Source organism: Sinocyclocheilus grahami, unplaced genomic scaffold (assembly GCF_001515645.1).
Source record: "Sinocyclocheilus grahami isolate Dianchi unplaced genomic scaffold, SAMN03320097.WGS_v1.1 scaffold949.1, whole genome shotgun sequence".
NCBI classification, from domain to species: Eukaryota; Metazoa; Chordata; class Actinopteri; order Cypriniformes; family Cyprinidae; genus Sinocyclocheilus; species Sinocyclocheilus grahami.
Window position 1 is genome coordinate 227,199 of NW_015506128.1, and position 26,582 is coordinate 253,780.

At 38.2% G+C, this 26,582-nt stretch overlaps 1 protein-coding gene across 2 annotated transcripts; it reads left to right on the forward strand.

The window, feature by feature from the left end:
- The first annotated feature begins 16,323 nt into the window (after positions 1-16,323).
- Positions 16,324-21,200, forward strand: LOC107564584 (alpha-1,6-mannosyl-glycoprotein 2-beta-N-acetylglucosaminyltransferase-like). Of its 2 annotated transcripts, none has more exons than XM_016249693.1 (2): positions 16,324-16,647; positions 19,118-21,200. In XM_016249693.1, exon 2 carries the CDS (start codon positions 19,326-19,328, stop codon positions 20,688-20,690), a length of 1,365 nt encoding a protein of 454 aa, XP_016105179.1. In that variant the 5' UTR covers positions 16,324-16,647; positions 19,118-19,325; the 3' UTR covers positions 20,691-21,200. The 2 variants fall into 2 exon arrangements, with proteins under 2 accessions (XP_016105179.1, XP_016105178.1); XM_016249692.1 differs by having other exon boundaries at positions 16,324-16,511.
- The last annotated feature ends 5,382 nt before the right edge of the window (positions 21,201-26,582 follow it).

The following is a 26,582-nucleotide window of genomic DNA, read 5'->3' on the forward strand; positions in this document are numbered from 1 at the left end:
TTATTTTTTTATACATATGTATTGCAGTTTTAGCTTTAGCTATTTTAGACATCAAGTTAAACTAAATAAAAACAAGATGTCGCCTTGGCAACTAGCATATTTTGTACAATTTTTTTCCAGTTAATGTTAACTTTATTTAAAGTAACAAAAATATATTGTAAATAAAAAAGTAAATATCCAAATAAGATGAAGCACAATACATCTCAGCTCTACATAATTCATATGACAATGTTTTATTTTAAATTTTCATTTTCGTTCAAGTTTTAGTAATTTTATGATGTTTTTGTCATTTTTTGTAGTTTTTTTTTGTTTTGATTTGATTTGTTTTGTTTTGTTTTTAAATGTCTATAGTTTTTTTAATCACTTTATATATCAATTTTAGTTTTTTATATTTTCTTTTATTTTAATTAACATTATTTAAATTTCAAGTAACAAAAATTTGCTAAACTAAAAATTAAATAACCAAATAATATGAAGCACAATGCATCTGTAAAGCATTGTTTAAAAAAAAAAAGAAAAAAAAAGATTTTGAAAAATGTGGTGTATATACTACAATATACAGTATACCATATTAAACATCCAGCTTTAATCACACGAGCCTGCTCTTGTTGACCTCTGACCTCTGTCATTTGCAATTGTGTTCAATGTCCAAAATCTGCTGACACCTTCCTCTGTTTCACCAAAACTGTGAGCACTGCAGTTTTACACAAGCCGAAATCAGCACTGAAGTTAAACCTTAATGCAACCTGCAATTATCAAAAAACAAACACTAAAGCAATCTGTGACGAGAGGGGCGGGGCCGAGAGCCGTGGGAACGGAGCGAGGCCGGTGGAGTAATTGCGAATGCGCGACACCTGCGCCACTCACCGGTCTCGAGTCTCACGGAGGAGCTCCGGAAGGATAAAAAGGAGGAGTGACGACAGGGAAAGACGAGAGAGGACCAGGCCTGGATTTTATTTTGTGTGTTGGTTTCGTTTGTGCGCGGCAGTCGTCCGCGAGGGACTGTCGCGCTATTTTATTATTAAAGTTTCTTTGAGTGTTCGCCGGTTCCTGCCTCCTTCTTCCCGACCTACAAACTACGTTACACAATCATTGATTATATTACTAAAAAAACAATAACATCTTCCATATCGTGATGTACATCCCAGTGCTATAGATTATCAAAAAACACAAAATTAACATTGAATTTAATTTTTCATGTCGACATTGTGCATTTGAAAAAGTAGTTAACTACAAGCGACTAATAAGAAGTAGCAAAATAAACAAATATAACTAAAAGCTGAATCAAGTGGTAAACCACAATCCTCTAGGGGTTGCTATGGGGAACGGTACACCCACGCCACCATGCTGAGGGGAGTGCATGCCAGAAACCATGGTGAGCATTAAGTACCAACTCTACCATAGCCATGGGAGTTGCCCCTGGGACGTAAGACGGCTGTCAGTGACACTATCCCCTACGGCCAAAGGCCTAGGCTACATACCCCAAAAAACTTACCTGTTAGGGCCAGACTCCTGTGCCCGGGGTAGAGCTCAAGGCTTGGAATCAGGATAGATTCCTTTAAGGGGATACGACCAAGAGCCTAGCATCATACTAAGTCTTGGCCTGTCTACCGCTTGCTCTACATGAGCTTGCTGAAGGAAATGTCTCAATAGACCCCTAGTAGCAACACTCTGTTAAAGTAGGTATCCAGAGGATACATAGGTGGATTGGTGCCCAAGGTGGAACCGGGGCTTTAACCAACTCAAGAAGGGCACGAAGCTGCCGCGCGTAACCCTCACCATACAGGATTTCAGAAAGTGCACAAAGCTTAGCATGTGCACTTACCATAGCATGGATTTAAGAGCTTCCCAAGCATCTGTTCACAGATACCCAGAAGTACTGAGTCAAACGGGAGAGGCAAGCTCAAATACAGCACTCTAAGGGGAGGGGAGCACTGTCTGAGACAGCATGACACAAGAAGGTTCTCGCAAATGCCACCTATACTTCCCACTCGATGCCTCAGCAAGAGGGGATATCCTGGTGACCAGGAAGCCCCTCAGGGCGACCTAGATACGGTAGACCAGACAGGGCAGCCTGAAAGCATAAGCCCAGCCCAGACGTCCAGGAAATTTTGCAGTGTCGTGCCGGGGGCCTGATGATCAAGAAGGGTCCCACAGAAGCCTGTGATCTGGCCGCATGAAGCCAGAACCAGGCTATCATACTGACTGGATACAACATCGACGAGTGAGGTAATCACTGCAAGTCGAGCACCCGGTTTCTGAATCCAGCAGAGGGGGTGCTCACCGAGGACCTACCCTAGAAAAGGACAGAAACACACAGGTCCCAGAAAACACTGCAAAGAAAGCTCGCAGATGGAATACACACAACCACCAGCGTATTAAATATATATTTTTATAAAAATGGATCGTACTCACCCACCATGGTTCCCGCGCAGGAGCCCCGTTCAAGAAGATACTCAAGTATCCCTCTGATCCGGATGAAAGTGCTGACGCCTTGTCTGGATCACATCCCTTAGGTCTTTCCTTCCTCCCTTTGACCCGCGATTCCTCCTACCCCTATCCGCAGGCAGGGGAGGAGCGCGAGCCGCAACACTAGCCTTCTGTGCCCGTCTCTGATCCTCAGACCGAGACGGGCTAGGACCCCTGGGTTGTTCGGGCTTAGACCTGGACCTTCGTGAAGGCCGCTTAGCACGCCTTCGCCTCCCTGAACTTCTCAACCACCATCTCGACGGAGGTACCGAAAAGTTCAGAAGGCGAAACTGGAGCATCGAGAAGAAAGCCCCTCTCTTTCTTCCCGATATTTGCCAGGTTCACCCACAGATGTCTCTCCATTACCACCATAGCCACCATGAACCTGCCCATAGCAGAGGCGGCCTGTCTTAGTAGCACAGAGAGCGAGATCTGTGGTGCGGCGCAACTCAGCTACCTCATGAGGAGAAAGGCCCTCGCCTTTATCCAGGTCTTTCAGTAGATCAGCCTGATACGCCTGAAGCACCACCATCGTGTGCAACGAAGCGACAGCCTGACCTGTGGCTGCGTATGCCCTGGCATTTAAGCGAGATGTATCCTGAAGGGGCTTAGATGGTAAGGAGGGAGTTTTAAGAGAAGATGTCTCACCCATAGAGAGATAGCTGGCCAGCGCCTCTTCTACTGGGGGCATCTTCTCATAACCGCTTTCGCGCATCGCCTCGATGTTGGCATAACTCGTATGCTGAAACCGATGGATGCGTGAGGAAAAAGGCCTCTTCCATTCCTTCTCGATCTCTGTATGGAGATCAGGAAGAAAAGGAAGGCTCACCTGAGCTGGAGGGCTATGGTCAGAAAGATAACGCTCATCGAGACGACCTCGCGACGTCACTTTCTTGGCCCGCTTCCACAGCAAGTCAAGCCTCGTGACACGATCCATAACTTCCAAGAGCTCATCATACGCAGGGCAGGAGGATTGGGAAGGCTCAGCCTCAGCTTCTTCGCCCTCCTCAGACATCTCCTGCTCTTCCTTGGCTGAACCCAGCAGAGCACTGGCTCCTGGATCAGACGATTTTAGGGAAATAACATCATCCTCCAGCGGCTCACTCTCGTCCACAGCCGACGAGCACGAGAGGGAAAGCCCCTCTTTAAACTCATCGGCCAGATCCACCTGCAATCCCCACGAGCTCATTCTCCTCCCCGCTTCAGCTGCGGCGGGACCTGAACCGCGGGAAGCAGATGGCTGCCCCTCTTTCCTCGAAAAGAGAGACAAACGAGAGCAGAGCTTTTTCATCGAAAAACGCTCACAGTTAACGCAGATTGCCCCCTCGAGGACATCGCGTGCGTGCTCTTCGCCCAAACAAAAGACGCAAAAATCATGTGTCATCAGGTGGCAAATAACGATGACACGGATGCACACGTCTTCTAAATGTCTTGCTAGTGCTCGCCATAATGAAGGAAGAAAGATCGCTCTTACCACAGAAATGCACGCTTCAAACAAAACAGTCGGTGAAGACGAAGAAGAGAATGATGTGTAGCTCCCGGCACCTATTTATACTATAGTCGCACCGGTAGTGACGTCATGGCTGTCGCCGGCCAACGAGTTGTTGGTGTTTTTTTAATGTACGCTTCAGACACGGGTCACGACGAGGCATTCCCCATAGCGACCCCTAGAGGACGCAGTTCCCTTGAAAGGGAACTATCATTGTAATATTTCACCTTAAAATAATAATAATTAATAATGTATTTCACAGGACAACTTTAAAACATTAAACCATAAAGCAGTGTAGATTTAGTATCAATGATTATTTTTATACTTTACATTTTTTTTGTTTTTTGCCATTTAAATTTTTTTTTTTTTAATGTCTATACACTTTTTCTAAATGTTTTATTTCTGCTTTAATTTTAGTTATTTTATATAAAAGTTAGAAATGTTGCTTTGGCAACTAGCCGAAATAAAATGCTTTTTATATTTTACTGTATTTTATTTCAGCTTACATTTTTTTCCAAGTAGCATAAAATGTTATTTATGATTTTAATTTCAGTTTTAATTAAGGAGGGATCCACAAAAATCAATTTGATTAATCTTGCATGTAAAAATATATTGAAAAGCATTACTATTTACTGTCATGCTACTCAAAAAGAATTGCTACTTTTAGTTAGTTCTTCCCAGTATTGGCATATATGCAGCAGCCCATTTGCAATTCAAATGCATGAGGAACGACAGCTCATCTGCTCATTTATCGAGCCGAGGTTAGAAATTATGACTCACTGACAGTTTAACCACTTGTTAAGGGAAAGAGAGAGAACCAGGCCGCACTGAAACATACTTAGTTGTAAAAGTTAAACACCCACATATGGCGCACTCCAGATCCAGACCCTGCGCTTCATGAAACTGCAGCAGAGAGCTTCGGAGACTCTGTATAAATGTGTGTGTGATTTTGTGTGATGAACATTCGATGCTGAACAGAACACGTTCCTGGATCCACGTCCTCCTTGGCTTTGGAACAACATTCCCATTAAACAATCAATGTCCTTTTCTGGCATAACTAGATATTTGACTGTTGGCTTTTACTGTCATTTAGGCAGAGACTTATCTGAAGTAGATGATAACGCAATCTGTAACGCAAATGAGAACAGCTACATATTTCTAATGCATGTTTTCCAGAACTAAGTAATTGAGAACTTGAATGTGTAAAATGCACAAATGCATTGAAGGAATAGCTAAAAATGAGAATGTGTTGGAAATGTGCTCACCCTCAGGCCATCCGAGATTAGGATGAGTTTGTTTCTTCATCAGGTTTGGAGAAATGTAGCACTGCATCAGTGTCTCAGCAATGGATGCTCTGCAGTGAATGGGTGCCGTCAGAATGAGAGTTCAAACAGCTGATAAAAACATCACAATAATCCACAGCACTCCAGTCCATCAGCTAACATCTGGAGAAGACAAAAGCTGAAACTAATCCAGCATTAAGACGTTTTTAAATAAAATACCACTCTATAATCAATAATAATGCTTCCTCCAGTGAAAAAGTGTTCTGGTGTGAATCAGGAGAGAAATCTGCACAGATCAAGCAGCGTTTAAACAGCTCTAAACTAATATGTGGCTGTATTTTGATGTGAGAGACAACAGCAGATGCACTTTTTCACTGGAGGAAGAGTTATTATGAATTATAGACTCATATTTTAGTTAAAAACGTCTTAATGCTGGATGTGTTTCAGCTTTTGTCTTCTCCAGATGTTGTTAAATGTCACTCCTTGATCTTTCTGCACTCAAGAGTAATTCAACTTCCCATCAACACTTAGCAAAAGGCTATACAGCTCACAAAAGACACTTTTACGGCTTTGGCTCTTGAGTCTGATGGTGTTATCGGCACAAGCATCTGACCTGACTTCATACGAGATGGTTTGTTTAATTAAACTACAGCTAAGTGAATTAACAATGCTGAACTAACTTAACCAGTAGTCCCCAGCTAAAAATGTTGACTTTTTTCTGGTGAAAGTAATACATGAATGTAGAAGTAGGTAAGCCAAAATGTTAAAGGTCATGGATGAATATTTCACTATTTTGTAGAAGGGACTGAAATGACAATTTTCACCTGAATTTAGAGCCAATTTGTCGGTGGGTAAAAGTGACTTTAGAAAGATTGCAGCATCGTGTTATTTTTACACAGAGATTGTTAAGTCTATTAGTAAAATATTTAGCAATCTTTGTTGCATTATATGACAAGCTTGCATTTTCCCCCACAGTTTATCTGGCTGTAACTCAAGAATTATTAACGATATCGCAATATCCTTGTTGATTTGATTTCTTAACACACTTTTGTTTTGGTATGTTAACTTTTCAGGCCCTTTGCGATTCATTTCCAGAGATATGGGGATCTCAGTGCAGCTTCATGTGCAAGTTGTACACATTTCCAGTGATCAAAAAACAAATGTGGGTCACTTTGCATACAGCTGATATTTATTTCATTTAAAGAGGAGTGTCTAAAGAACATATAATGTTGAAACTCGAAATGTATCTTGTTTCCCTCTATCAAAACAACTGCATAGAACATAACATATTGAGTGCCAAAAACATTCTTTTTCCAATTTTCCCATGCCCATTACTCAAGCAATAGTAAAGATATCTTAATATCCTTTTAGATTTTGGTTCTTAACAAACATTTATTTTATCATATTCATTTTTAAGTCCCTATATGGTTCAGACCCAGAGATATGGGGATCTCAATGCGGCTCCATGTGCAAATTGTTGCATATTTCCCATTTTCGGTGGTCAAAAACTAAATGTAAATCACTTTGTACACCGCTCATTCTTTTTCCCTTTAAAGAAAATTGGCTAAAGAACAAATAATGTTGAACCTAGAAATGTGTCTTGTTTCCCTCTATCAAAACAGCTGCATAGAGCACAACATATTAAGTGCAAAAATCATTATTTTTCCAATGTTTGCATGCCTATAACTCAGGAAATCCTAAAGATATCTTCATATCCTTTCAGATTTTGGTTCTTAACAAACGTTTCGTTTGTTGTTTTAATTTTGAAGGCCCTATATGGTTCAGACTCAGAGATATGGGGATCTCAGTGTGGTTCCACGAGTAAATTGTTCCAAAATCATTCTTTTTCCAATGTTTGCATGCCTATAACTCAAGAAATCCTAAAGATATCTTCATATCCTTTCAGATATTGGTTCTCAACAAACTTTTATTCTGTTATTTTCATTTTTAAGGCTCTATATGGTTCAGACTCAGAGATATGGGGATCTCAACATGGCTCCGTGAGTGAATTAAATATAGCTGACCATTACTGCAGGCCCAGAATGCTGTGCATACAGTAATACCTGAGCTTGAGGCCACACAACGTGCATGATGAATACATCACTCAATGCATTCACACATCCACCATCTGTAAAAGCTGAAACACCAGGAGCTTCTGTGTTTTAAGATCTCAGATCTGACCAATATGTGCATGTGCACAGACCCTGAACACCCACCGTTCCTGAATAAGAAGATGCAGCTCACACACACAGAGAGAGCCTGTTTATACTGGCCTTGAGTTTTTGACTTGATTTGCTGTTTGCGAGCCATGCCATGCACTTCAAATGGCGTGGAATATTTAATTAGCTCCGCCTCGATTGATCGTCTTATCATGGCTGGCTCTTAACTTATCCTATTTGCATGTCTCTTTTAACAGAGGGCTTCAGAAGCGCCCTTGAGGGTTTAAAAACAGCCAGGCACCTTTAGCTCACCCTGTCCACATCCATTAGCATAGCTTTGAATACTGAAGATGCACAGCGAGCTGTGTGGTGCACCAGCGCCTCCTCAGGACACGAACGGGATTGCAAAGGTGAAAAAACCCACAGACGCACACTGAAGGAGGAAACCAAGCTATATATACAGTATATAGAGCAGAAGATCACAGATCTTTTCACAACAGACAGGAAGCCACTATTTACTAACAACCTAGCAACACTCATAATACCCTAGCAACCAAAAAGACCACAGGAACTGCTAATGATAACTGTCACTATAACAAAACACCAATACAACCAGGCATACAGTCATAATTTAAGAGTGAATCTCACAAAAGTTGTCAAGAAAAAGAGCTCAGCTTCACTCCAAAACAATGAGAAATAATTAAAATGATGTATATACTTATATTTAAATGATTAAAAATATTATTTAATAAATAATTACAATTACGTTTTGCATTGTGATAGATGACATAAATCACATTTTCTTACAAATGCACATTATTACCTGAAATGATCATAAATATATAATATAAATGTTTTATGTAAATATATATTTATATATATTTTTTTACAGATATTATTTAGAATTGGTAAATGGCAGTAATTTGTTATACTGTCATCAATTTTTACTAAATTATTAATTGCACCTCATATGAATATATTTCATTTGTATTTTCTGCTGTTAAATATATTACTATTGTAGTGTTAATGATTTTTTGTAATTTTTTGTAATTGTAATGTATATATATATATATATATGCTCATTTATCAATTGCACCTCATATGCAAAAAAAAAACGGCATTAAATTTTCTGTTTTATTTTTTGCTGCTAAATATAATTTGCAGTGTTATTGGAACTAAAAACAATTGTTGCATCATAATACATTAAAAATATATTATTTACAGTTATTATATATGACTGAAATATTAATTCAGACTGTAAAAAATAACCGTGAATTTAACGGTAAAAGACTGTAAAAATGCTACAGTAAAATCCTGTTAAATGGTTAACGGTAAATTCCCCTACTGTATACGGTGAAAAACTGTACTGGACATTAATTTTACAGTAGTATACCGTTTTTGGAAGTGAAAAAAGGAATTGACATTCCCAGAATTCCCTGCGTTACATTTCAAATTTTATGTTTTTTTGGTTTTCTTCTTAGTTTTGTATATTAGAGTTGTGTGTTACACCTAATGTACAAAACAGATTTCAGTACTTCAATAGGTTGGTATATTAACATTATATCAGTTAATGAAATTACGGTATTTAACTGTAAATTTAAGTTAAAACCATAAATCCTAAAACGTTGCTACCGTATTTTTTACAGTAAAATTCCGGCAACCACAGCTGCCGTTTTTTTACCGTAAATTTTACGGAATTTGTTTTACAGTGCACAGTAACTTGTTATACTGCCTTTAAAAGGAAGAAATGTATTACAGTATTTTTTTTTTTTTACTGAAACAGATACAGAAAATGCTGTATTACAATAAAAATCACTATTACGAATTACCAAAAAGAAAAAAAAATTAAATTGCCAATCACAATGGATTATTTCATGTGCAAATCTTACTTTTATTTATGCAAATTAATAACTTCTCTTATTTTTTCAACTCCTGATTTTAGGTGAAATAATGGCATATAAAGACGACGGCATTCAAACACAGCGAAATGAAATGCTCACATTTACTATTTGTCGAATCCTTGTGCAACTACACAGCAGGGAAGTGTTTTACCAGACTTGTTGTCATCATATCACGATGAAATCATGCCAAGCCGGTGTGGAAAAACAGATAAGGTCAAACCCCGTCGCAGTATCTTCATGTGCATCCAGAGGCAGCGGATGCAAACCATGTGTGATGTTTCCATGCCAACCAGCCTCGGAGGCAACATCAGAACTCTCCTGTTATCTTGGAAATAGATGGCAAGCCAAGGGATGCGCGGATGGCAGAGTAAATCATGAGGCTTCCAGCTACACATTTAACCCCGCTTTCATTTTACACCCCAAAAGCAGACCATTAAAGCCAGCAGACATCCATAAATATCTCTTACTGTAAATCCATGACGGCTGTTACGTCACTCTCCTGTAGGTCATAGTTTGAGTTGTTTGGATGATTAAACTGCATGAGCTATAAACCACTGCTTTTAACCTTAAACTGGTTTTATTGTCTGTCTGGACGCAGATATAAACCCGTTTTTAACCACAGGCGAATACTCGGTTTTATAAAGGCTGCATGAGATTGACTTTTATCATGTTATAATGGTAAAGCAGCTCTTTAAATGTTTTGCAGGTCTGCCATCTCGTGTCTGACAGCAGGTTTACAGTAACTTCACTCTTAAAAATAAAGGTGCCATAGAAGAACTTTTATTTTTTTGTCTAAATGGTTCCATAAAGAAACTTTAGAACCTTTCTGGCTTCTTTGAAGGTTCTTCAGGTTATAAAAAGGTAAGAAAGAGACGGTTCTTTGACTGAATGGTTCTTTGTGGAACCAGAAATGCTTCTTCTACGGCATCGCTGTGAAGAAAGCAGCTTTATTTTTAAGCGTGTTGGGTCACATTTGCTTATTTCAGCACTGCAGCTCTCTAATCGCAATCACGTCTGAATAGCACATAATAGTCACAATCTAAAACAAATACATCAACATCTAAACCTCTAAACATCAAACGCAGCACATACCTGTAAAAACGATCATCAACAGCAGCTAAATATCTGAGATGAACAAATATATCTTAACACAAATGCATCTATAATTCAGTACTTCATATAAGCCATTAAATGCAATGCACTTATATAATTATAAACATTAGATGATATATTAAGCATAAGAAAAACAGATACATATATATACACACACGACCCAGATTTGTTATGCTTTCTTTTTTTAACTCACCAAGCCTTCATTTATTTGATTCAAAATACAGCAATATTGTGAAATATTTTTACTTTTTAAACTAGCTGTTTTCTATGCGAGTATATGTTAAACTCTAATTTATTTCTGTAACGTGCAGCTGAATTTTCAGCATCATAACTCTCAGAAATCATTCTAATATGCTGATTTGCTGCTCAAAAAACATATATTATTATTATGATGTTGAAAACAGCCGAGTAGAATTTTTTCAGGTTTCTTTGATGAATAGAAAGCTCAGAAGAACAGCATTTATCTGAAATAGAATCTTTTGTAACATTATAAAAGTCTGTATCATCACTTTTTATCAATTTAAAGCATCCTTGCTAAATAAAAGCATTAATTTCTTATTAGGCTACATTTTTTAAAATATATTCACAAAGAAAGCAGTTATTTTAAATGGTAAAAATATTTCACAATGTTACTGCTTTTGCAGTATTTTGGATCAAATAAATGCAGGCTTGGTGAGCAGAAGAGACTTCTTTTAAACACATTAAAAACTGAGTGGTAGTGTACTGTCCTGACGAAGAGGTTCACAGATCTGCCCTCACTTTATGCATCTTTACACAGATGGGTTAAGGCTGCTCTGTGCCTGCTTAAATTGTGTAAAGACTTTGGGTGCGTCCGAAATCGCATACTGCTTAGTAGGTACTACATTTGAATTCGGACATACTACTTGCCTCGCATACTGTTTTTCGCCTACTATATAGTATGGAAGTATGCGATTTCGGACGCAGCTATACTGATATATACAGTTGTGGTTGCTAGGAAAGGCTTGTTTTGTTTACTGTGTGGAGACGTGCTGGTATGGCGTTTGGTCTCGTTCTGTATCGCGTATCTTGTCAGTGTCTGCGCTTGCTTGGCCATTTGTTGTGGAGAAAATAAGGAAAGTGTGTCCAGCTGAATTAATGTAGTATTTTGTTAGACGGGTATAAAAAAGCTTAGATTACCGCGACAGCCGTCGTGTGAAGACCGAAGAGTGTAAAGACCATCGATATTTTGAGTTATTTTAATACTTCAACAAACTAAATGGAAATGAAATAATATATATATTGAATTTATAAATGTGTATGTGTGGCTGTACATACACACATATGTAGAGGTTTTTTTGGTGTTATGTTAGAATCATTATTATACTCATACCTTTTGTTCTTTACTATTTTGAATTGTTTTTAGCTTTATTTTTTGTTTTTCATTTAAATGTTACGTTTTGGAATTTTGTATGCATTTGTCATTTTTATTTAATCTCTTTATTTTAAAGAAATGTGTATAGGTAGTATTTCTAAAGTTTTCGCTTTTAGTTTTGGATCTGTTTTTAGTTGTTTTAATACTACAATTGATTGCTTCTGTTGTCCTCAATTGTATAAAAGCGTCTGATAAATGACTAAATTAAAAAAATTAATATATAAAAGCCAGACTAACTTATCCCATAATTTAACAGTGTAAATGTGCAAACTGTCAATATTGATTGGTATTATTTTGTAATATCTTAATTGAGCATATAAAACATAGAAATATAATTCTGGAAGATAAACCCGTCCTTTACAAAACATACAGCAACATAAAGCGTAAAAAGTGGCTTTTAAACGCCTCGTCACAACACAACTTTTATCATTTGAAATAAAACGCGGTGATTTCGACGCCAAACACGCGACAGCAGCTTCTTAACATGTTTATAACAAAACACTTAAAAACATAAAACGCTCTTTTGTTTTGAACAATTTTGATTGAAAAATGTGGTAACAAACTCACCTCAGACTCTGTTTGGGAGGCATTCATTCCTCCAGCAGGCAGGTGGCGCTGTTTCCATGCTGCGTTTTTTGCTACACGCGCTAATATTTCATGTATTAATAACTGAATTCATTCTATATTGATATTTTAACATTCAAATATGTCGTTTGTTGACAATTTGTAACAAAAAATATCGTAACGATGACTTTTCGTATTCATTTTACCTGGTTCGCTTTTAAACACAACGTTAGGATGAACTCCCATTTACGAAACATTCATGTTGAGATATTTTAGGACACAAACGTGCATTTTACTTGCTAATTTCTGTTTGCTTTTTATAAACGTCATTTTGGTCCGTTTCTAAGCCGTTGCTTTAAATTATTGAATGTATTAAACGTGACAAACGAATCTCAAGTTTGCTTCGGTGTAATATTATTTCATATATAATTGGTGAGGTTTACACACAACATTCTCAAATCTACGATTTCAATTTACTGCTAAATGATTACAGCCAAACCAAACGATAACTCCTTTATTTTAACCAGACAAGCATCACTAACTAGGATTCATTTCCAGATCCACGTTCGTGAAACTAGTGGAAACTAATTTTCAATCGTCTCTATAATGAAGAAAAACACACTGCGACGTCTGAACAGAAACAAAAGCCATGTTTATTGACGGTTCCAGAGTAACTTCATGATGTGAGCTCGTCGACTCCACACGCTCAAGAGTTTAGTCCAGCTGGATGAAGAGAGAGACCATAGTTAGGTTTGTTTCACGATGCATCAGAAAGTCACGCATCTAAAGCAGTCGAATGCAAACTCTACATTCAGGTGAGCTTCCAAAATAAGCATGCATGATTTAACTACGAGCACTGCTGAAGAGCACAACTCCAAGACACTTAAAAAGCATGCACACTTGCCTTGACGAAGCCGATATCTTTAGCGTATTGTCTGAAGCACTGACGGCACATGTTCAGTCCGTATTTACGGATCAGACCGTGTCTGTTTGAGCAAACCCGGCTGGAAGAAACAAGACAACAGGTGTTACACAGCATGCATTTAGAGATAAATCCACAAAACTGATTCATCATTTGATTAACTACTACTTTCACTATTAATTAGCACCTCGCTGTTAATAAGCCTTGTGGTTAATATTTGAAATGCATCAAAAAAACTATTTATCAGTTAAATTTATAATTATAATCTGCAATTCAACCTTGCATATTAAAACTCAACTTCAAACTGAGATATTTGGCGAAGACGCCACGAGACTCGCACTTCATCAAGCGAAAGCTTAAAGCATATCCTTTCATTTAAAGAGACAGTACACCCAAAAATGACTGAAATCTTTTACTTTAGTTTCTGATCCCTATTGACTGACTGCATTTAGCTTCATACTACGGAGGTCTTTTGGGACCAGCAACTGTTTATCCATATATTTAAAGGGGTCATATGATGATTTCAATTGTTCCTTTCTCTTTGGAGTGTTACAAGCTCTTGGTGCATAAAGAAGATCTGTAAAGTTGCAAAGACTAAAGTCTCAAATCCAAAGAGATATTCTTTATAAAAGTTAAGAGTTAACCACGCCTACCTAAAACGGCTCGTTCTGACACGCCCCCACATATCTACATCACTATGTGAGAAGATTTGCATAACGCCGCCCAAATGTTCACGCAAAGAAAGGCGTAACTTTTATTCTAGCTGTAGCATTGATGGGTGTAACATTTCCGTCTCACGCTTGAGGTATTCGGCCAATCACAACGCACTGGATAGCTGGCCAATCACAGCACACCTCGCTTTTTAGACCGATGAGCTTTGTAACAATCGATGCGTTTCAGAAAGGCGGGGCATAGAGGAGCAACAATAATGTACAGTATGTGGAAAATAATGTGTTTTTTAATCTTAAACCGCATAAACACATTTCATTACACCAAATACACAACATTATGTTATTTTTAGCAGCATCATATGACCCCTTTAAAATAGTTTAGGTTCAACAGAAGAAAAATGAATACACCGCAAAAAAAAAAAAATACAAAATTATTTTCTAACTTAGTTTTTTTTTCTATTATAAATATTTAAAAAAAAAAAATCTTGAATCAAGATGCGTTCACTTGACCACTAAAATGACTTGATATGAAAAGTTATGTTTTCTCTCTCTTATATATATATATAAAGTTTTTACGTAAAACAAGCAAAAATATCAGCTAATGCGGTAAGAAAAATAATAATTAAAATGCTAAACTAGAGTTGTCGTGCCACATTGCCAGACATCTTTGCATGCTTTAAGCAACAACAACAAATAAAAAAAGTTATTTAACTCGTAAACTAAATGTTTCTTAATTCAAGAACTTAGATATTTAAACTAGAAAAGGCGGCAAAAACACTAAGAAAACCAGCTTTGAAACACCACGAGGCTCGAGTAACGTTAAAGACAGGCTTAGCTATTTTAAAGTCAACTTTAACAGCAGCTAATAATTATAATTAACACTAAAGCGACTAATCACCCAAAACTGAAAAATCCTGTCCCTCTGAAAAAAAAAATAATAATAATAATAATAATAAATAAAAATATCTTGATTTGTGTTCCGACAGACGCAGGTCTCACGTGTTCGGAACGAGTAATTAATAACTTTAGGAAGAACTAACGTTATCTTTTTAAGGTTTAAAACTATTATAAACGCCGTATTAGCAGAGCCTCCCTTAAAGCGGGAGCCGCCGCCATTTTAGCGCCTCTTCCTCAGCCACGTGCTCCACGCTCAGACGCTTATAATAATCACGCGCCGCTCAAACACACGCACGCTGGACATTACACACGCAGCTGAAGCAGCACTGACCAGGATCGGGATCCCTGGCCGTATTTTCGGGGGTGACTCCAGTAGAGCTGCTGGTGGCCCATCTCGTCTCTCTCGATCGGGATGAAGAAAAGGAAGTGGCGCTTCTGCGCAGGCGCACTAAAAGACGCGCTGCTTCTACGGAGCCGAGAGCTTCCTGCGGCGACAGCGCCGCTTAGCGGTCCGGCGGCGCATACATTCAAAATAAAAACAATGATTGAAATCAAAATATTAAATATAATTTTTTAAGAAAATCATTTAAATGAAGTTCTTAGCAATGCATAGTACTAATCAAAAATTAAGTTTTGATATATTTACGGTAGGACATTTACAAAATATCTTCAAGGAACATGATCTTTACTTAATATCCTAATGATTTTTGGCATAAAAGAGACATTTATCATTTTGACCCAAACACTGTATTGTTGGCTATTGCTACAAATATCCCCCAGACTGCTTTTGTGCTGCAGGGACACTCAAATGTAGCTAAAGTTGCTGAATTAAAACCCAATTTTATTTTCTGTATAGATTTCAAGTTATTTTATGACTCATTTCTGAATGTATTTTGAAGGAGCCAGTTTTATTTTCTTTTTGTTTTATTTATTTGTACGTTACTTTATAATTATTAGACATGTTTTTTAAATTAAATCCTTAATAGGGCATTTTAAAACCCATATTTTAAATACATTTTTAAATATATTTGAAAATACACAACCAAAAAAAATTATTTGCATACAATTTGTTTTTTAAAAATATATGCACAAATATATTTTATACCAACATAATATGTTGGTCATGTTTTTATATATTTTTAAAAGCATTAAAAAATATATCCAAGAAAATAGATCACATTTTTAAAAAAAATATATTATTTACAAATATGTATTTTCTTGCCCCGAAATACATTTTGAAATATATTTTGGTAACTTGAAACTTTATATATTTTCAGTTTCACAAGTATTTTGAGCTTCACTTTTACCATATATTTAAAATATATTTTGTCCAGAATAAATAGATAATGTCCATAACGTTCTGAAACAAAAACACATCTAATTCTACATGCAAAAACCCATATCTCTCATATTATCTGACATGATTTTGTCAAATTAGTCACAAAGTGGAAGGAACCCTAACATCTAACGTGAGCTTTGTTGCACGCATTAAGCACAAAACGCGAGTATTGTGTGAAATGTTGCATCACGCGCGTCCTGACAGCGGAGGCCCCCAGAGGTTTGCTGGAGCCTGAGCACTATGCCACGCGTTTGCAATTAAAATGCGCTTTTATGTGGACATGACAGCCACCATACATGCCTGCATCTGCGGTGAGGCTTTGGTTCTCTTTGCGTTTCTGTGTTTCGTACGGATCTGCATGCACCAGCTCTTCAATATTCCGCTTTAAGAAGAATCGGTAGCAGCGAAGCTAACGAGTGACAGTGCATCACCACAGTACACACATCGGTATGCATTCGCGTGCATCGATTATCCGTCATTTAAAACGAGTGATATCAACAAAACACAGCTTGTGTTCAATGCAATGGCATGCTTTTGGCTTTTAACGCTCGCGCTCGCGCATGCAATGAATGCATACTTCCTTGCCTGTGCATATTTGCGCAGTCAAATGCTTTCTCACTTTTATGAAGCTGTAGAATTGCATTAAGTCGACAGTCGTGCAAATATGGTGTAAACATGGTCGCGTTTCTCGCATATTGTGGTTAAGCGCGTGCCGTGCATGCATTCCCGCAGGTTTATTCATAGCATTCATGCTCATAAATCTATAATGCATGAACCTGCTAAAAGCACACAGATCACGACATCTATGTAGAAATTAAGGGGTGTTTGTCTTGGTGATCCACTGCAGATTGTGGTAATTTAGTGACTCATATGCAGTACACCTGTAGTCTTGATAGATGTTAGGATCAGCTGTAATGCATTCATTTAAGCAGCACTCATGATATGCATCATTAAATCAAGGTTTCATTAGATTGCACGTTTGTGCTTTCATTAATGCATGCGAGTGTTTAGTTTTTTCCACATTTGAGAGGTTCAAAATAATGTTTTTATATTTTGCTGTAGTAGTTTTTGTCATTTATCTCACATAGTGTTTACTGTGAAATGTTTGGTTCAGACTGGACACTGACCGTAAAGACAAAAGTGCAAACTAGACATACAAGTAAGGAAAATCATATAAAATATAGAATGTGGAATCTAATATATACGTAAAACTCACTGTTTTTTCAGCATCTCTCGCCATGAGTGCTGCACTTGTACGTTAAGTTAAAATAGTTTCAATCTAAACTGTGTTCAGTATCATTTTATACACAAGACGGTATATATTGATATAAAATACCACTTTTAAGAATCTGTTTACATTTGTATCATGTGGAAAATCATCTGATTGCACTATTTAGAAGCTACAGCAAACGGTTTCTTTGTATTGGAAACATTATTTTTGTATTTTATTAGTATCTGTACTATCTGTTCTAGTCTTGTAATTAGCAGCTCTTCAGGTTAAATCCACAGAGACTAGTAATTAGGTCTGGACCCCTGTGGGTTGAATCCAGGGCCACATTTGTTATATTAACACTGTTTTAATACGATTAATCTCATGTTTCTTAGTGCACTTGGTAGAGAAAGATTTGATGCGCAATGCAATAGATCACAGAGTGTGTTGTGCATTTGAAATACAATCAGCTTTAATACTTGAGCCATGCATTTTGCCTTTGGTCAGCCATAAAAATAGCAGCGATCTAACAATAGGCCACATCCTTTCTTGAATATTTTGTGTGTGTGTGTGTGTGTGTGTGTGTGTACTTTGTCGTTTTATGTAAATGGTATCTTTTAGATGCATTGCTTAGACTAAAAAATATGTAGGCCTATATATATAATTTCCATGCATTTGGATTGCAGTTTTACCATAAACAAACTAAACTTAATTTGATGCGTATTTGTCAGTCATGCATAAATGAAACGGGTCAGATTTCACTTTGTCGTTTTATGTAAATGGAATCTTTTAGATGCATTGCTTAGACTAAAAAATATGTAGGCCTATATATATAATTTCCATGCATTTGGATTGCAGTTTTACCATAAACAAACTAAACTTAATTTGATGCGTATTTGTCAGTCATGCATAAATGAAACGGGTCAGATTTCTACGTGTTTTAAATGCACAGTAACCAGGTTTATATATTTATCATCGATAAATCTGCATTGTTTCAAAACCGAAAATTGCTTGTTCCACAGCTAACCATATTTCAACGTTTTTGTTTTTGTAACTGCATACATGTTACAGTGAACTAATTTATGCTGATTCCAAGCAATTTGAATGCATGCATTTTAAAAGCAGAATTGTTTAAATACATTCAAATAGATGCAAAAAAAGTTAACACCTTTTAAAAATATAATTAATTAAATGCAAACAAATAGATGCAAATATAAATCTGTTTCTTTCATGTATGATTGACAAACATATACATATAAATATATATATATTTAGTCATTTAGCAGATGCTTTTATCCAAAGCGACTTACAAATAAAGACAATGGAAGCAATCAAAAAAGAGCAATGATATGCAAGTGCTATAACAAGTCTCAGTTAACCTAATGCAGTACACGTCGCAAGGTTTTTTAAAATTATATAATAAAAAGAAAACGGATAGAATAGAAAAAGAATATAGCAAGCTAGCGTTAGAGGCCTAACATCATGCATCAAGTTTTTATTTGTCAGTAAAACTATGTAATTTCATATGCAATTCAAATACATAAATCTTCAATTTGGGCCTAAATATTTTTTGGATGTAGTTACTAAAATCCACAATGAGTTTACAGTGAGTATTAATATTTTTTTGAAAGGTGAATTCAGAGTCATTTGCAAATATACCTCAGACCGTGCTAATTAAAAATCATCCTTTTGATTCATTTTCCACAGGTTTTAAAAGGCGCCTCTAAGAAAAATGCCTTATGGGAAACACTGTCATTCGATTACATTCCAGAATTAGAGGACCAAGACTAAGCTGCATTTTCTATGATAACGTTTTGTACCCAATCTGCTGGCGCAGACTTTTATTGCATCGCAAACCTGCCGTCCTCGTCTCCCGAATCGTGTCTCCGACCGTCCCGCGAGGCGACTGCCTATCATGAGATTCCGAATTTACAAGCGAAAGGTGGTAATACTGACTGTAGTGGTGGTCATCTGCGGATTCGCCGTCTGGAATAGCGGGAAACCGAAGAAGGCGAGCGCCGCAGTGTTTCCCAAAGAGGCGGAAACGGGGAAACGGAGTAGCGTTGGTGGTCAAGAACAAATACATGTCACGATCCCAGTAACCCGGAAAACTATCAACGAAACTCTTCCGGAAAAACTACAAGTACAACTACAGGCAGCTGCCAAATCCGAAGCGGACAACGCAACTCTGGTGTACAGAGGAATCGTCTTTCAACTCAACTTCGACCAGACACTAAGAAACGAGGAGAAGTTTCGTTCCATGCGCCAGAAGGACGACCTAGTCGTCGTCGTCCAGGTTCACAACCGTCCCGAATACCTACGCCTGTTGGTGGACAGCTTGAGGAAAGCGAAAGGAATCGAGAACATCTTGCTGATATTCAGCCACGACTTCTGGTCGCCGGAAATCAACCAAATAGTCACATCCATCGACTTCTGCTTGGTCCTTCAGATAATCTTCCCCTTCAGCATCCAGCTCTATCCTCAAGAGTTCCCCGGGAACGACCCCAGAGATTGCCCTCGAGACATTCCCAAGAAAGATGCCTTAACCCTAGGCTGCTTAAACGCAGAGTACCCAGACTCCTTCGGACACTATCGGGAAGCCAAGTTCTCGCAGACCAAACACCATTGGTGGTGGAAGCTGCACTTCATTTGGGACCGAGTCCGAGTCTTGAAAGAGCACCAAGGACTCTTATTGCTCATCGAAGAGGACCACTACCTCGCCCCTGACTTCTACCATCTTCTCAAACTCATGGTGTCCCTCAAGAAAGAGCAGTGTCCCGACTGTGACATCTTGTCTCTAGGAAGCTACGGACACGTCAGCTACTCCAGCAAAGCCAACAAAGTGGAGGTGAAAGCATGGAAGTCCACCGAGCATAACATGGGAATGGCGCTGAACAGAGATACCTACCAGAAACTCCTCAGATGCACCGATGCCTTCTGCACCTACGATGACTATAACTGGGATTGGTCGTTGCAGCACCTCACCGTGACCTGTTTGCCCACGTTCCTGAAGGTCATGGTCAGCGAGGCGCCTCGGGTCTTCCACGCCGGAGACTGCGGCATGCACCACAAGAAGTCGGCTTGCATGCCATCCAGCCAGAAGACGAAGATCGAGAACATTCTCCAGAGCAGCGGGAACCAGCTATTCCCCAAACAGCTGCTCATTACAAAGAGACTCCCAGCTTCCGGAGCCAAAGGAGTGGCTCCGTACGTCAAAAACGGAGGCTGGGGAGACATCAGGGACCATGAACTCTGCAAGAGCTACCTTCGATTGCAGTGACTTTGTATTGTTTTTGCATCCTCTAATGAAAGCCTTTAAGAGTTCTTTATGGACTATTTCTTCCTATTGCCTGTTTTATTGAGATATTCCGAATAAAAAAAGTATGTAACGTTTGGATTTGGTGGTTATGAGCATCATTGAAGTATTATCACTGAAAACAAGTGTTATAGTTGTCATATTATCTATTATTAAACAGCATTTTTGTGCCGAAGACGACGTTTGTATGTAAGATTTTACGATCTGCAAAAGCATGAACTTTCTTATAATCATGTGTATATGTGTGTGTATATCTACAGACAGTGTATCATAATTTTGATCATAATTCCACCCTCTGTTTAAGGTTATGCTAAAATGACCGGGCTATTTTTGATATGCAGATGATGAACTTTTTTCTATTTGCTTGAATGTAACTGACCGTTTTCAAGGTGCAAGGTTCTGCTTCATATTGAACGTATTGCAGTATTAGAATGGTTTTGAAGCTTTTGCAAGACATTAAAATTGCATTGACTATCTCGCACTCCTCATTAGCCCCTTGTATACGCTTTGTACCATTTACACAAGCTTTCGGATCTCTGGCCTCAATCTTCACTGATCTAACAAAGTGTGGGTAAATAAAGCCTTTGGAGCTAGTTTGTGAGAGAATGTTTTTTAATAAAATATTTTAACTTAATAATTTGATGATGCTTTCAGCTGCCAATAAGAGTGCTGTAGCTCCGTTTAACACTTTTACCATGTTTCAATTTCAGTTCAGAAAATGCAAAAACAATCAGTAGCTTCCTTCTGAGGTACTTTTAGAGGGAAATATCTGCCAGAAGTGCTTCCTATCTAAATGTCCAGTTCATAGTGACACTCACAGACTGGTAAAAAGTTGTAATTGGGATGTTTTCCATTAGTTAAAGACACTTCAGTGTTTAAGAAAGTGGTGGCTGACCATGCAAAACCTAATGCTAGAGAGATTGATCAAGTGTTTTTAGTGCATTGCTATGCGGAAAAGATTGCCTCTGAGATCTTCTGGTCTGTGGATGCGACTCGATTCCTCCTTCATTGTGTGTCTGTGGGATTTTTCACCTGTTTTATTGTCCCTCTGGTGAATATCTGATCTGAGCACTTTTTTAAATGCATATATTGGTTCTTACCACAATCTTTTTAGCTAACAATTCAAAGAACTCCACTGAAATGCATCCTATTATTAATCATTAAATGCTTGTGTTAGCAATGGTGATGAAATGCAGATCAATGCAGCAAGCCACAGGACTGCACCGATAGACTTTGTGTGAGCGACTTTAACGCAACAACAACCAGGATCAAATTTCACTGATGTTTAAATAATAGGTTAATAATACAAAAGGCTGCTCAAAAGAAACTAGTCAGAGATCTCGACCTGCATTTGTGCTGAAGAAATTAATGGAAAAAATTGCAATGCATTTTTACTGGAAATGAATGTTCAAGACATAATTATGAGGTTTGTCTTTTATGCACAAAACATATTTTTATGTACCAAACTATGTCCATCAAAATACTCCTTGTGTGTGTGCCAAGACCGAACTGTCTCTCTGTGTTAATTTCCCAATTATAAGAACCAAAGTCTGGGCACATCAGACGGCAAAGATTGCAAACTCGAGCAGAGAATAAAACTGTGTGGCGTAGTGGTTAAAGGTTTGGCCCAGAAACTCACAAAACTTTAGATTTGAATATTGCAAGAGTTGATTCATCATCAAAACTAGGGATGTAACGATGCAACCCAAATCAATAAAAACATGTGTCCCTGCAGCACAAAAGCAGTGTTGAGTCGCTGGGGGATATTTGTAGCAATAGCCAACAATACATTGTATGGGTCACAATTATACATTTCTCTTTTATGCCAAAAATCATTAGGATATTAAGTAAAGATCATGTTCCATGAAGATATTTTGTAAATTTCCTACTGTAAATATATCAAAACTTAATGTTTGATTAGTAATATGCATTGCTAAGAACTTCATTTGAACAACTTTAAAGATGATTTTCTCAATGTTTAGATTTTTTTGCACCCTCAGATTCCAGATTTTCAAATATTGTCCGATCCTAACAAACCATACATCAATGCATACATCTCAATTTAAAAAAAAATTATCCTTATGACTGGTTTTGTGCTCCAGGGTCACAAACGACGTGTGTCCTGATTAACCGCTCGCATGACGCAGCTCTATCAAGGACCAACTGTCTGCACAGAATGCATTTATGCTTTGAAAAAACACGAGAAATGGCAGTGGAATGGGGAAGAAACAAGGTTGTGAGACGTGAGATGAAATGTTTTTCACATCAGTGTCGTGTTTTTAGAGCACTGTTTAATGTACACTGCTGTTCAAAAGTTTGGATTCAGTCAGATTTTTAATGTTTTAAAGAAGACTCTTCTGCTCACCGAGGCTGCATTTATTTGATCAAAATCTGAAAAAAGCAGTAATATTGTGAAATATTTTAACCATTTAAAATAATGGTTTTCTATTTTGATATACCGGTACTTTAAATGTAATGTATTCCTGTGATGTGCAGCTGTATTTTCAGCATCATTCCTCCAGTCTTCAGTGTCACATGATCTTCAGAAACTGATTTATTATGAATATTGGAAATATTGGTTTTTGCTGCTTTTTTTTTTTTTTTTTTTTGAACCTGTGATACTTTTTTCAGGATTATTTGATTATTATTGATTATTTTGAAACAGCATTTATTTAAAATAGAAATCTTTTCTAACAATACATGTCTTTATAATCACTTTTTATAAATTTAACATCCTTGCTGAATAAAAGCATTCATTTCTTTAAAAAAAAAAAAATACTGACCCCAAACTTTTGAATGGCAGTGTATAGCGCTACAAAAGATTTCCATTTTTGAATAAATGCTGTTCTTTTTAACTTTTTATTCATCAAAGAATCCTGAAAGAAGTATCACAGGTAAAAAAAAAAACCGGCGTTCTATTGTGAACCTGCACAAGACAGTTAGCGGAAGCTAGAGATTACAGTTTATAAAGTTTTAAATATGGATATTTTTCTTTAAAAAACGCATCGATTCGCTACAGGAGGCCTTTATTCACCCCCCGGAGCCGTGTGGGACACTTTTAATGATGAATGGATGCTCTTTATTGGACTTCTTTTGGAATATTGAAAAATAACACCCATTCACTGCCATTATAAAGCTTGGAAGAGCCAGGACGTTTTTAAATATAACTCTGATTGTATTCGTCTGAAAGAAGAAAGTCATATACATCTAGGATGGCGTGAGGGTGAGTAAATCATGGGCTAATTGTCAGTTTTGGGTGAACTGTCCCTTTAATCCATCCATTTTAATCAATTTTTAATCCAAGTTATTTCTAATTCCAAAGTGATATCCCTACTCGGATAATATGTTCACACAGCCAAGATGTTCAGGAGGTACAGGATGCATTACCTGGAGATACAGGGCTGGGCTCAGGTGGACCTGCTGCGTTTGAGACGCCGCCCTCGGGCCCCTCGAACCCTAGGACCTCTCCTCCTGCACCCTGCTGGACTTTGAGGAGCTGAGCGAGGAGCATGGTGACGGCGGTCTGCGTGGCTGCGGCCGAGGCCTCTCCGTCGCTCTTGACCGACTGCTGTGGGGTGGGGGGCGAAGGCGGTTTCGGCATGGGTGGGGTGCGGGGCGCTCCGGCCCCCGATGGAGGTGGCTGAGGGGGTTTAGAGACTTTGGGGAGCGGAGGCGGTTCTGGGGGTCTTTCAGACTCCAGTGGCCCAGGGGGCAAAGCCTGCGTCAGCTGCTGTAGCGTCTCTGGGTTCATCTTGGACCCCACGGTCTGAGCGAACTGCGCCGATCCCACCGGGCCGCTTTTGGACTGCAGGAGGTTCAGAAGCACAGCCAGCTGTTCTTGAGTCAGTTGTGAGTTGGGAGCTTTGGGGTCTAGAAGAAAAAGACAAGTGAAGATTGAATGGTTTGCTCATTACCAGCTCAATACCAACTTAAAGCCTCGTACACACCGGGACGATTATCTCGCGCTTATCGCCGACGTTTTTCGTTGTGTCTTTTGTGTTCATACCCAAGCGATTTTCACTGGCGATGAGCCGAGTGAACGTGCAAATTCACCCCCTGACATTAGATGGCGCTTAGTGAAAAACAGAAATACCCCGGTACACATCGAATCCTCTTTGATCTGCAATTCCTCTCCATAACAAGTCCCTCTTATCGAGATTTTTGTAGTCGCTGTCGCGTTTGTCGTAAAGCGCTTTGTGTTCAGACACCAATGAGACCAGCAGCTCTACGTTCATCTTGCCTCGATGCATCTTCTTGGTCTACTTACTTCCTCTTCGTCGTTAGGTATCAATGTGTGCTCGGCAAGACCATTTTGTGCTTGAGCGCCACCAAGTGGTTCGACGCTCTCCGTTAAAAACTGATTCACACAGGCGCCCTTTGTTTAGTCACGAGGCGTTAAATGTCGGCGATAATCGCGTGCGATATTCGTCCCGGGGTGAACGAGACTTAAGGCTGGACTACACTACACTAGTGACGTCCTGTTCAAAAGCTGGTTCTTTTTAGTGAGCTGGATGAACCAGTTCACCAAATCAGACTGAACAGTTAAGTTACTCAATCAAAGCTCACTTTCTGATGCGCCAGACAGTCGAAATGAGCCAAAATACCAGCGCATATGATCCTACGATGCCAAATCATTCACTTTTATGCTTTAGAGGTGTAAAACAGCCATGTTTCACATCATTATGTGGTGCTTCAATAATAGAATTGCGTATATGTGATGTAATTGTGTAATTACTTGAATTCGTGAATCGTGTTTTGTTTTCGAACCTTTCTTTGAAACACGGAAAAGAAGAATCAGACTTCATCACGGTATTTTCTCCATCTTGCCTCTGTATAATAGTAGTGTTTATAAGGGCGGCGCTGCTTTGTTTACAGCTGCAAACTGAGAAAATGCTATACGGCTGCTGCTCCATAAGCGCCACCTACTGTCTGAATGTAAAACTGCATCTCATTCAGCCCGTCTGCTGTTTTAGTTTCATGCAGATGTTTTATATATAGCATAATCTCACAAAGCTATAATCAGACCATTCTGTTTTTGCTTCAAATTTTTTAAATGATACAATATAATGTAGATTAAAAACGGCTCATGCTGCATGCATGTCGAATCTTTGTTTGGATCGTGATTAAAATGCAGTGGTTGCCATTACATTTAATAAAAAGAGCATAGGCTAAGCCTTCATTAGTAAAATTTCTTTCATTTGAGTCATTTGATTTGTTTTCAAAGTTGTTTTGTTATTTGACATATCTCAACTTCACAAAAGAAATGTGCAGCATTTTGTATGAGGCATAATAAAAGCATTTATAAGCATTTATTTCATTCATAATTTGTCTTAAATCTAATTTTGTTAAAAAAATAAAAAAATAAAATCAGGAGAACATCGTATCGGGAGTTGAGTGAATCGTTAAATCCCTCATCAGGATATAAAGCGCAGCGCTGAACTCATACGTCATCCGCCCGGAGCTGCTTCCGTGAGTTTTGTTATTTGACATATCTCAACTTCACAAAAGAAATGTGCAGCATTTTGTATGAGGCATAATAAAAGCATTTATAAGCATTTATTTCATTCATAATTTGTCTTAAATCTAATTTTGTTAAAAAAATAAATAAATAAAATCAGGAGAACATCGTATCGGGAGTTGAGTGAATCGTTAAATCCCTCATCAGGATATAAAGCGCAGCGCTGAACTCATACGTCATCCGCCTGGAGCTGCTTCCGTGTGCAACTGCTGGCACAAACTACATTCAAGTGATTATTACGTTTTGAATATGGATATTTTTCTTACAAAAACGCATGGATTCGCTACAGGAGGCATTTGTTCACCCCTCGGAGCCGTGTGAGAGACTTTATTATGGAT

What these genes read in the sequence shown, in the direction of transcription:
- LOC107564584 (XM_016249693.1), top strand. Translation starts at nt 19,326, where the DNA reads ATGAGATTCCGAATTTACAAGCGAAAGGTGGTAATACTGACTGTAGTG.